At 28.2% G+C, this 11,668-nt stretch overlaps 1 protein-coding gene across 2 annotated transcripts; it reads right to left on the reverse strand.

Moving 5' to 3' along the window:
• Positions 1-866: 866 nt before the first annotated feature.
• LOC111306809 (sodium/hydrogen exchanger 1-like) lies at positions 867-5,843 on the reverse strand. 2 transcript variants are annotated; one of them, XM_022904749.2, is made up of 15 exons: positions 5,767-5,843; positions 4,979-5,319; positions 4,769-4,887; positions 4,414-4,511; positions 3,938-3,997; positions 3,801-3,847; positions 3,521-3,715; positions 3,389-3,435; positions 2,955-3,021; positions 2,749-2,849; positions 2,515-2,616; positions 2,299-2,437; positions 2,145-2,207; positions 1,600-1,683; positions 867-1,447 (listed from the first exon to the last, which is right to left on the reverse strand). In XM_022904749.2, the coding sequence occupies exons 2-15, from the start codon at positions 5,153-5,155 to the stop codon at positions 1,121-1,123; spliced, it is 1,626 nt and encodes a 541-aa protein (XP_022760484.2). In that variant the 5' UTR covers positions 5,156-5,319; positions 5,767-5,843; the 3' UTR covers positions 867-1,120. The 2 variants fall into 2 exon arrangements, with proteins under 2 accessions (XP_022760484.2, XP_089607505.1); XM_089751379.1 differs by having other exon boundaries at positions 3,801-3,997.
• Positions 5,844-11,668: the final 5,825 nt, after the last annotated feature.

Here is an 11,668-nt window from a genome sequence, read left to right on the forward strand (position 1 = left end):
GTAGTTCGTGAGTTTAATCAAACTTTTATATTTAACTATATTTTTATTATTTTAATTAATAAAATATCTCGAATTCAAGTTCGAGCTCGAGCACAAATAATCAAACTTTTATCGAGTATACGAATCGAGTTTATTTTTATATATTAATTGAGTTTAATCGAATGAATTCAAGTAGTTCAATTTCGATCATGAATCGAGCTCGAACTAAAAAAATAAAATTCGATTAAATTCAAATTAAGTATCAAACCGCGAGTTAAAAATCAAACTTGAGTTCAAACTTCTCACTATATTAATTCGATTCACCTCAATTACATCCATTCTCTCTACTCCTTTCTAGCATCAATTTTATTTCATATATATTTGCTATCTGGCCCTCTAGCATAAATTTTAATAAATAATAGCTAACTAAAACTTTAAATTTCATTCCAAGTAGTAAAGTTTCTTGATGTGATTATTAGATTAAATGTTGAGCATTTTTTTTATTTTTAATATTGAATATTTGTATGGTCACATATTTCTATGGTCGAAGAAATAAGATTTTCAGTCCTCTAGAAGATTTACTTGGTTCAAATTCTTACTCCTGCTTATAGCTTAAAAGATATGCTGCAAGTTGTTAAACTTAAAACGTATAAACTTTTTCGTCAAGGTAGAAGGGATAAAGCATGCTACGATAAAAAAAGATAAGAAAATAATTATTTTTTTATTATATTTAGTTTACATTTTAAAAAATTGATAAAATTAAAAGAAATATTAATTATTTTTTTGATATAAGATAATTAATTATTGAATAAGATTATTTTTAATTTATGATACGTTCATACTAAAAAAGAAATTACGAAGGAAGAGAGTACTGTGAAAAAAAAAAATACAATCAATAGAAACCTTTTACAAACGAACAAAAACCAAACACAATGTCAAGATTACAATCTCACAAATGGGACAACAAACAATATGGGAATACAATCAAATAATCATAAGCAGCTAATGCTGGACAAAATTGATGTTATAATCAACCTGCAAAACTCTCTTTTATATTAGCAAACTTCACACTAAAAGCCGGCTTCATGCCCTATCTACAATTTTATAAAATTAGTATAGTATTTTCTTCTGCTAGTTCCTTTCATTGCCATTGATGGCCATTTTGTTCTGCGGGTGATCCGGGAACAATGGGAACAAAACCCCTACCACCGAATACAGGTCGCATGATGGCGTCATCGAATTTTCTCCAATAATAGTGCACAGTGTGGGAAGGAGTGCTCAAGAGCATTCTTAAGCTGGTCGGACGGGGTATATCGTTGCTGTGATCACCCTCTTGTTCATGCCCATTGCCAAGAAGTGGGACAATGAATGATTTTGGAGTAGATGATTCAGAAGAAAGCATTCTCGTTAGATGTTTTGGTGAAGGAAGTAAGATTCTAACTAATGGTTTAGTCATCAATCCAAAAACCTGCATGTTTTTGAGGAACATAATTACATATATAGCTGCTATGCTGCAATTTGAAAACAGTGACGATGGGGAAAGATCGGAAAGTATGAGAGGAAAGGTAAGAGATTATTATCAAACTTCAGAGACAAAGATAGGGATGACTTGTATCTTACCACTGTGCTGAAAAGAACAACTGTGATTGTGCTGGTTATCATCATTGCATTCCCTCGCAACTGAGTATGACCTAAGCTGGTGAACTGCAGAAGATGAATAGTTAAGCTCATGATTACACATTTTATTCTCTTTTAGTCTTGGCAAATTTACAGCAAGGCATGAAGTTAGCAAAAAACTTGCAACCTATACGAGTGTACTGAATTTTCACTGTCAAAATCATCTCGACTTGGCATACTAAATTAACGGAATACGAAAACCATGATCAACCTTTAAATAGATATAAAAATATTAATTGAAAACTATCAATTTCAGCCTGTTGGCCATTTGCTAATGGACTTTGTAACCCAGACATTAGGTAAGCATGTAGGAGGAGCATTAACTGCTGGCCAGAAGGAGAACAAGTATCTCAAGCTAAAGGCTACACAACAAAGTGATGCTGCTAATTTAGCAGTTTTTTTGAGTGTCCAAACATCCTACTACTGATATCCATAAATTATCTAATGTTGTACGGTCTACAGAAGAAGAAATCAGTTGAATCTTGTACCTGATTATATGCAAGTGCCATTGATACAGCACCACGCATAAGACCGGCCCACCAAATGGTAACCTGCAAAATAGATGTCCACACAGATGTACGAATTCATCAATCCAATTCAGGACCACCAGATATACAGGCCAGAAGGGTTTGAAACTCATACTTGCTGTTTCAAGTCAACTTTCTCATATGGAGCTTTCTTAGTCAAGTTGGATATGAAAGATAAGGGGAAAACAAAGGCAGCTCTTCCAACAAGAATCAAGCCCAACAGAATTGCACTCACCCCAACTGATTTTCCAGGGCTGATAAGAAAAGATTTAAATTAACTTAACTCGACATTTGATAATAGCAAAGATCTAAAAACAGCTTAAGACCTCACCTATCACTAATAACTCTCCACTTCTCAATGTCCAAAGCATCCATACCAACATAGAGGAAGATAAAGATCTCAGCAACAAAGGACAGAGTAGCAAAAGCATGCCTGCAATAATAATAGGGAGCAATGAAATATCAATAACATGACAGGTTGGCTAGTTTTCTCCCAAGATTAAAAAAAAAAGGAGGAAAACTGATTTAACTGTTCAAAATAACCTATTTTGGATATTGAACATACTTAGTTGTCACTCTTGAACTTTCAGTAACATTATGCCACGTGTAGTGGGACATAACAATCCCACAAAAGAAGACAGTGAGAATTGCACTTAAATAGAAAAACTGCAAGACAATAGTGCCAACATTGTGGTTAGATTGCCTTTTTTACTTAAAACAAAAGAAAAATGGTCACCTAAGAGGTGCCATACAAGTTCTGGGAAACCTTACTTCAGCCAGCATATATGAGAGGTAAGCCATGAGTATCATAAGAGCAACCTCACGATCAGTTGAGTGCCTATTTTGAAAGAAGAGGAAAGATATGAGGACACTAACTTAAAAGAACCCGAACTCCCTGCCTTCATTTATTACATAAAACTGACAGAAGGTAACCATAAATTTTTTTTTGTGGCCAAGAAGGTGACATATGAGTTAAAAGGAAAACATCAAGTATTTACTAGTATATATAACTAATTATATTAACAGCATAACAAGTGCTTACTGCTTAAGCAGAGATATAATCTTATTCTGTTCAACTGAAAATTATGGTTGAGAAAGCTTAACTATTCTACATTTTTTATATCCCTTGAATTTATCAGATAATTAAATTTACCCTCAGCTAGTTAAATGAGGCAAACTTATGAACATGGAACTTATATACAAACCTTCCAAAATAGAGCTTTTTAATAATGTAAGCACTAAGCAGTCCAGCCTGTAGAAGATAAACAAAAATGATCATGAGGAATATCCAACCACAATCAAGGATGGTCAAACTGAGAAGAGAAATAAAGTCTCACCAAAACTCCCAGCAAAGTACTTAAAATAAATAAATACAAAAAGTTTCCAACAAACTGCAAAGCAATGGTAGAGTCGATATGAGAAAGGTCAAAGCTCTGGATTGCATTGAAAAGAACCACTGATGTGGCATCATTGACAACTCCCTCCCCAAAAACTAGACTGTACAACAAAGGTGTCTCATCCTGATTAAGAACCTGAAAGAACAAGCAGAGGATAAATTGGTCCGCACAACAGCCCTTTAAAAGTCGTAACAGGAATCTAGATCTCAAACATACATACTTGCAAAGTGCAAACAGAATCTGTTGCAGAAAATATTGCCCCAATTGCTGAAGTTATGAGAGTGAGGAGAATTAGCAAAAGATTAAAACATAAAATACAACAATAAATAGGAAAAGAGATAGCAGCATGAATATTACCAAGAAAATCCCCTATCTTCAGATCACCAATATTCATTTTCTTGAAAAAATGTACGGCACCTAGGTCACAACAAAAGAAGAAAAAATTAATAGATAGTAGGATAAAAATTAGCAATAAGTAGTTATTATAAGGGGAATATTCCAAGTATTCAATCATCATGATGTACAATCTTTTAACCAGATAAATAACACCTTACTCTCTGAGATATGGCCAATTCAATAATGTGTGCCTGTGTGCATGTTTTACTAGACCCATAATGATTATGGTCACGCTTTTATAGAACTTAAAAAGTTGGAGCATCTTTTCCAAATTTTCACTAATAATTTGAAAACAATGTATTTCATAAACCATCCACCTTCAACTACAATGTCATGTCGTTCATGACAACGCATGCAGTGTCCAGCCTTTGAACTTCTGCACCCAATAATAAGATGAAACGTATATACAAAGGTTATTGTCAAACCATTAAACATACCTACAGATATGATGCCAAAGGATATTAAAGTACCAATTGCTCCAAACAGCATGATAGTCATAAAGTTGCGGAAAAATTGCTTCTTCTTCACCTGGAATCTGGTACAAAGAAAAATACCAATCATTGTCAATGTCTAGCCACTTCCAGTAAAGAAGACTAGTATTAAGTATTATCCCAGCATATGATCCGAAATTAAATTGAAAGTAAAAACCCACATTTTAAAAAAACCAAAAAAGGATACCATTAATGCACTTTAACTTATAATAACCAAAAATAAATCATGTTCCTCATAAAGTAAGTGCAACTGTGCAATACAAACATAAATAAAGATTAAATGTAAACATCAATAACTCACCCCGCATTAAAAATAATAGGTGGAAGCAAATAAATAAAGAACAAATCTTCACTGAAAACCAAAAGATGTGAGCTTTTTCCACCTGTTGTGAGCAAAATTACAACTCCAGTGCATATCCCCTGCCATTAAAAAAATCAAAATCAGGAAAATTAATGGCTTTTTTTTTCTTTACCCAAAAAATATATATATATATGCAAAACTAAAACTTACAATCGCAAGGGCAGTAATGGACTCGTTCATCCATCGGTTCTCCTCAAGTAAATGACCGATCACGATACACCCGCAAAGAAGTGCCACGAATAAGTTCATTGAAACTACTGAGCTATGATCAGAGGCTGAAATCGTCCCTGATTTTGCTAAAACAGAGTTTAATATCCCGATCGCCATGGTATTAACAATCCAGAATAAAATTATTTTAAAGTACGAGCTAAGAGTTTAATTTTACAATAACTCAGAGCTCGATTTTTATAATTCAATTTTGCTTAAGTATTTGATTTTGGATCTGAAAACTCCCATTCCAGAGACTTACAGCTGCTATCCTCGTTGAAAATCTGTTGAAAAAGAAAAAAGAAAAAAAAATAAACACCGAGTTGAGACTTGGATCGGTCAATTAACGATGGCTCAGTTTCTTAAAGTTTCTTGTTTGGCCGCTGAGAAACAGGAAATGGAAGTGAGAGAAAATGAGATTCAAAATCCATAATTTTCAGCTTTGAACAAAAAGGAAAGAAAAAAAAAGGTGAAATAATTTAAACTTAAAGAAATAAACTCAAAGGAACTAAAACCTTTTAGTAGAAAGAGAAAATAACGGTTTAAAACACAAAATCAAGTTATCTAATTTTCCTTTTTTTTTCCTCGTCTTTTTCCAGCCAGCCAAACAGAGTTAACTCGACAGCTCAACTTGAGAGCTTCAAATAGAACAGAAACAGAGAGAAAGAATAGTTTGTTTAAAAAACAAAAATAAATAAGTTAAAGAAAAGCTTAGTCAGAATCCACCTCACCTCAACTCTGAGAACTGCAGAGAGAATAGATAAGAGTGTTACAGTTCATACAGTGAGAGAAAGGATAGCGAAGCGATGGGAAAGAGAGAGTCCGCCAAAGAAATGTATTTATAGACCTCTTAAAACAAAAGTTCAAAATATTAAAACAATTTTAACCGCTGATGATAATTTGTTGAAGAAAGTATGACAAATAGATGGTTGTGCTGGAGTATTAGTGTGGTATCGGGTGTACGGGATGATTCTATGGATTTTCACTGTTCGGCCGAAGGAGAGAAGAAAGGAAAAGGAATAGGAAAAGGAAAAGGAAAAGAAGGTCCACATGGTATGATTTTGTCGTCTAAGGGAATCTACACATCAATGGAAGCTGTTTTAATTATTGTCCTTTGGAATTTTCTATTTAATTGCAATAAAATTATAAGGAAATAAATCAAAATTCCCAATATATTTTTCTCACTTGGGGAATTTTTTTATTTGATTAAAATAAATTGCCTTTTAGGTTAGTGTCGGTTACGCGGAATTTCAATTTTTAATTTAATAACAAAAAATGTTTTTCAAAATACAATTTTATCACAAAAAAAAATTATAAATGTATCATTGACAGCCATCACCATACCTTGACTGCCGTTGATTGCCACGTCAGTAACAAATGTAACAAAACAGGTGATATATTCCCTAATTCCATATGCTCCCTGCACTTTTAATCTAACCTTTCTCTCATAGTTATTCTTTTTTTTTTTTGGCATATTTTGTTGACTTAACAATACGTTTAATTTAAAATATAATATAATAATCGAGATAAAAATTATATGATTTAAAATTTTAATAATAAATATATAAATTTAATAAAATAAAAAATATATATTTTATATTTTATATTAATATGAATTATAATATTTAATTTTTATATAAAATATAATATAAATACATAAATTTTAATATTTTTTATAATATAAATTATTAAATTATTAAATTTATTTAAGAGTTAAAAAATACACAAAAATATTATCTCAATCATTTTTTTCTTATGACAAATCATGTCAAGTGTCATGCAAATACGTTAAGGTCGTCAATCACTTAAAAATTAAAAAAAAATCAAAAATTAAAAATCAATATAAGTATTAGTGTTGGCATCGGGTTGGATTCGGGTTGAGTTTTGCTCACCTCGAACTCGATCTGACTTTATGCTGTATTAAATTCAAATCTGATTCTATTCAAATTTTTTTTGTTTTTTTATACCTACTCTGATCCCAACCCCGACCTGATACTATATAAATCGTACCTGATTCGATTCGAAATTAATTAAATATTATTTTTTAAAATATAAAATATTATTTTTTAAATATAAATATTTAAAAATATGATTATATAAATATATATATAAATAAAAAATTAAATAATTAATTAAAAATAATTTTTTATATAATATCGGGTCGGATCGGATTTTATGCAAACTCGAATCCAATCCGACCCCGATTGTTTCATAACATTACTTGACTCGACTCGAAATCTGAATTTCAAAAAAAAAATCGACTTCATAAAATCAGGTCGGGTCGAAACCCATCGAAAACGGATTTGATTGCCGTTACTAATTAGTACCCCGTATAAAAAAACTCCAAAAAAAAAAAAAAAAGTCCGTCGCAGTAGTAATTTGTAAATAGAAAATGCTAGTAACTCAATAATGCCAAAAAAATGCGTTATCAGTTTTTTATTTAATAATTTATGAATTGTTTTACATAAAAAATATCATTTAAAGTGAAATGAGATAATTATCATTTATCTCCATTTATCATAATCTGATCGGACATTAAACTATTCAAAGTTTAGAGTTATCGAGTTAATGATTCAATTATCGAATCAATGGATTAACTGTTAGTTTAATAAAAAAATATTATAAAAAATATAAATATTTTAAAATTTTAAATTTTAAATTTTTAACTAAAATTATAGTTTAATAATTCAACTATAAAATTATAAAATTTAAGGTATATCATAAATTATAAATTTTAAAATATAAATTTCATAAAACAGTTAATTACTAGTTATAAATGAAATTACTTAACATTTTATTAAAATCATATTTTATATTTTAATAAATATAATAAATAATAAGTAATAAATAATAATTATTTATTAGTATATAATAATTAATCTTTATGTAATAAAAAATAAATATTTATATTTATTAGCATATAATAATTAATCTTTACGTAATAGAAAAGAAATATTTATATATAAAATTAATAAAAAATAAATATTTATATTTATATGAAAATTAGTAAAAAATAAATTAAAATCATTTTTATATTTTTTATGTGAATGTGAATTTTTTTATTAATTATATATATACATTTTTTATTAATTATTTTTTATCATTATCAAATAATTAATCATTTTTATTAACATTTTATTTTTTTATTAATTTTATAATTATTTTTAATTATGGTATCAATTAATAAAAATTTTTATTAGATCATCTTTTTTTGAAATTTGCTTATTTTTATATATGTATAAGTTTTTTTACAATATTATTATCCACATATCTCAAAATATGTCAAAATATTATTAATATAAAAATGCAAGAGCTTTGATAATAGAAAATAAGAATTGAAAGGCTTATTTATATGAAGTAGTAGTATAAGAGTTTAATTATATTATTTTGAATATTTAAAGTGTTTTCTTCATATTTTATTTAAATTTATTAGTTAGTATTAAATCAGTATGATAAAAAATAAAACCATTCGATTTATTAATTTATTATGTAAACCGCAAGTTTATAACGGTTTAAAATATTTTAATTACAAAATTGATCTAATTACAAAATTAAATCAATTTCAACATGATTCACTGGTTCATCTAATTGGACCGATAGTTTAATCTAATTCTGATAACTATGCTTATCTCATGTTCAATTAAAATATATTTAATAAATTAATACAATAAATAAAAAATTATCAAAAATTAACTAATGAAACGCTTGAGCATTTGATTGATGTTTTTTTTTTACTAAAAAACAATATTTGATTAATCTCTTTTTCAAATAAAAGATTTTATTGATAATCAAATAATTATTATTTAATTATATTTTAACTAGATATATGATAATCTTTTTACTTTGTTAATAGAGTTTTATTAGTAATTGGATTAAGATCAAATTACCACATTAGTACCAATCATTATTGAATTATATCAATTATTTTAATTTGTTGAAATTTTCATTGTATTTTTTATGCAAAATAATATTTTATTAATTGATGAAAACCTATCGTTTTATTAATAAAATAATTTGTGATATATTTAAACTTTGTTATTTTTTATCTAAAAATCAATGAAATTAAAAATAAAGTGACAAAAATTTTCATTTGCTTTAACAAAATATTTTGTAAAATTTTTTAATTTTATTATTTTTTGTCTAAAATCAACAAGACTAAAATATAAAGACAAAATCCATTAAAATTAAAGTATTATGTTAAAATTCAATATTTAATTATACTATAATAAGAAATTCCGCTTTAATTTCGTAATATAAGTATATAACCTAATAGATTATCAGATAATTTTCCTTAAATCCCACTTTCTTTTACTAATTAATAACGCTACATCAATCTAAAAAAAAAAAGCGTCTTTATTTTAGACAAAGGAACCCACATTTCCTTTCTTTTCATGATTTTAAATTTGAACGGCTATGATCATAATGACCATACGTAGAAACAATGTTTACGAACACACTTTAACAAAAGAAGAAGGTACGGATGCTGGTGATTTACTTACTCTTGTGGAAATTTAAGGCAACAAGGCATGATTACCGGCTCAGATAATGCCGACAGCATTGTCCAACTTTTTAATCACAGTGGGAGAAACACATGATGAATCCCACGGTCCACATGGCTGCCACGTGGACTCTAAACTGGTAGGCTCCTCCTTTTTCTTTTAATTTTGCACTCTCCCCACCCGTGGGGTTTTTTTGTCTGCCCAGCCACTCGCATGGGCGTGGATTCCAGCAGCATGATCATGTCGATTTGGTTGACTTTTTTCCCGATGGCTTTGATTATGTTGATTAGTATTTTTTTTTTATGTCGTGACTCATGATGAATAGAAATATAAATAATAATTTTTATATAAATGAGATCATAGTTTCATATTTATTACATATTATTTTTAAAATAATTACATAAATAAATTAAATTAAGTTTTGAATTTGAATTGTTTTTTTTTTACATTTTGTAATTTCAGAATTTTATCAATTTAATTGAGAACATTTCACTTACAATAATTATAATACAATTAACTAATCACAATTTAAACAATTTAAAAATAATATGTAATCTATCACAATTTTATGTAAATTTTTTATTTATAAATGATGAATTTTTATATAATTTTTTATTATAATTTGATAACTGTAATTTATAATAAAAAGAATTATAGGTGATTTGCTTCATATTATCTATGATTTTATGAACAATTTTTGCTTTTAGATGCTAATTTTATTTAATAAAATATTTAAATAGGAATAAATAGAATATCTTCTTGAATTTAGAGTATTTTAATAAATTTTTTTTAGTCAATTGTTGAGGATTATTCTTACTTTTGAGTTGACATTTTTACTTTTCCATGGTTTTTCATTAAATTAAATTCTACATTATGCAAATAAAAAAGTACGTAAATTTCTAAATCCTTTTCGTATATTAGAATTGTGGATTTCATATGATATGTGAACAAAGTTATCAATACGACAATACCATGACAAGTAGAGTTTTTTTTTTTTTTTTTTCAAATCAAAATTGTCATGTTGGATTATTGAATATCATTTCATATACAATTTTGTCGTACATTGCCATACCAAATGGTGTTATCACTTTCAGTAAGTCCCACGGTAAATATGATAAGTATTGCTCATAGCATGAAACAAAATGAAGTTGGTATACTGTCGTTTTGGGTACAATATTAAAAAGCAGTTACTGTAGAGAGTCATTTTCATCATCACATCGGAGGAATGGTTTTTTTTTTTTTTTCAATTAAGACTAATCTTATCATATGATTTAAACTTTAGAACAAGGATTTCAAGGGGAAAAAAAACATTAAAATTGGAACAATTAACTGGATTTTATCATCAAAATGTTCACATGTCACAAGCTTGGTATTCCTTTTTTTTTTTTTTTTTTTCTTCCCATTCTCATTTGACAACAACCAAGTACAACTAAGAGAAGTGGGGATGTTATGATTCAATCCTACTTTAGATTTGTCTAAGCTATGCTTGTGTGACATTGTTTCATTAATAAAGAGAAAATCTTAAAATTTTTTCAATTGAATTAAAGTTTTATTATATATGAATTTAATAAAAAAAATCATGATAAAATCTAATGACGATGTTAACATCGATATTTAGAGTTGAATTGCTTTTTTTTTTTTTTTTTTTGGTCTTGGATGAAGTTTCTAACAATGAATTTATGGTGGCATAAAGAATTTTTTGTTATTAGATTAGTATAAGATTGAAATTAAGTAAAAAATAAAAAAAAAATGATGTCTAATCCTTGAAGAACAAAATAGCCATTTCGAGATTTACCCTCAAAATTAAAGAGGGAAAGGTCCAAAAGGAATAACGATTCCCTCAAACAAACATGGTGTTAATTTTTATGGTTCAATCAACCATTTTTTTTTTTTTTTTTTTTGGGATATCAGCTTTATCAACGGCCCTATGTAACAAATCATCCACACACTTTGAAGCCCAAGGCCTCCTTAGCAATACGGATTTCAAATTAGTCAATAATTTATACCCGGCCCAAAACACATATTATTTTACTAATATTTTAAAATTTCAAATTAAAGTGGCTGAAACAGCCGCTTATCCGGTGCGCCACGGACCACGTTTCTACAATACAACCGACTGCGCATATGTTAACAC

The sequence above is a fragment of the Durio zibethinus genome, chromosome 22 (assembly GCF_047325235.1).
Source record: "Durio zibethinus cultivar Kanyao isolate XHJ-2024 chromosome 22, ASM4732523v1, whole genome shotgun sequence".
NCBI classification, from domain to species: Eukaryota; Viridiplantae; Streptophyta; class Magnoliopsida; order Malvales; family Malvaceae; genus Durio; species Durio zibethinus.

Bases quoted from the DNA above. Each gene is read 5' to 3' on its own strand.
- LOC111306809 (XM_089751379.1), bottom strand. From the start codon at position 5,155: ATGGCGATCGGGATATTAAACTCTGTTTTAGCAAAATCAGGGACGATT. The intron at 4,512-4,768 runs GTGAGTTATTGA...TCTTTGTACCAG, and splicing joins CCTATTATTTTTAATGCGGG to ATTCCAGGTGAAGAAGAAGC. The intron at 3,436-3,520 runs GTGAGACTTTAT...TATCTTCTACAG, and splicing joins GTACTTTGCTGGGAGTTTTG to GCTGGACTGCTTAGTGCTTA.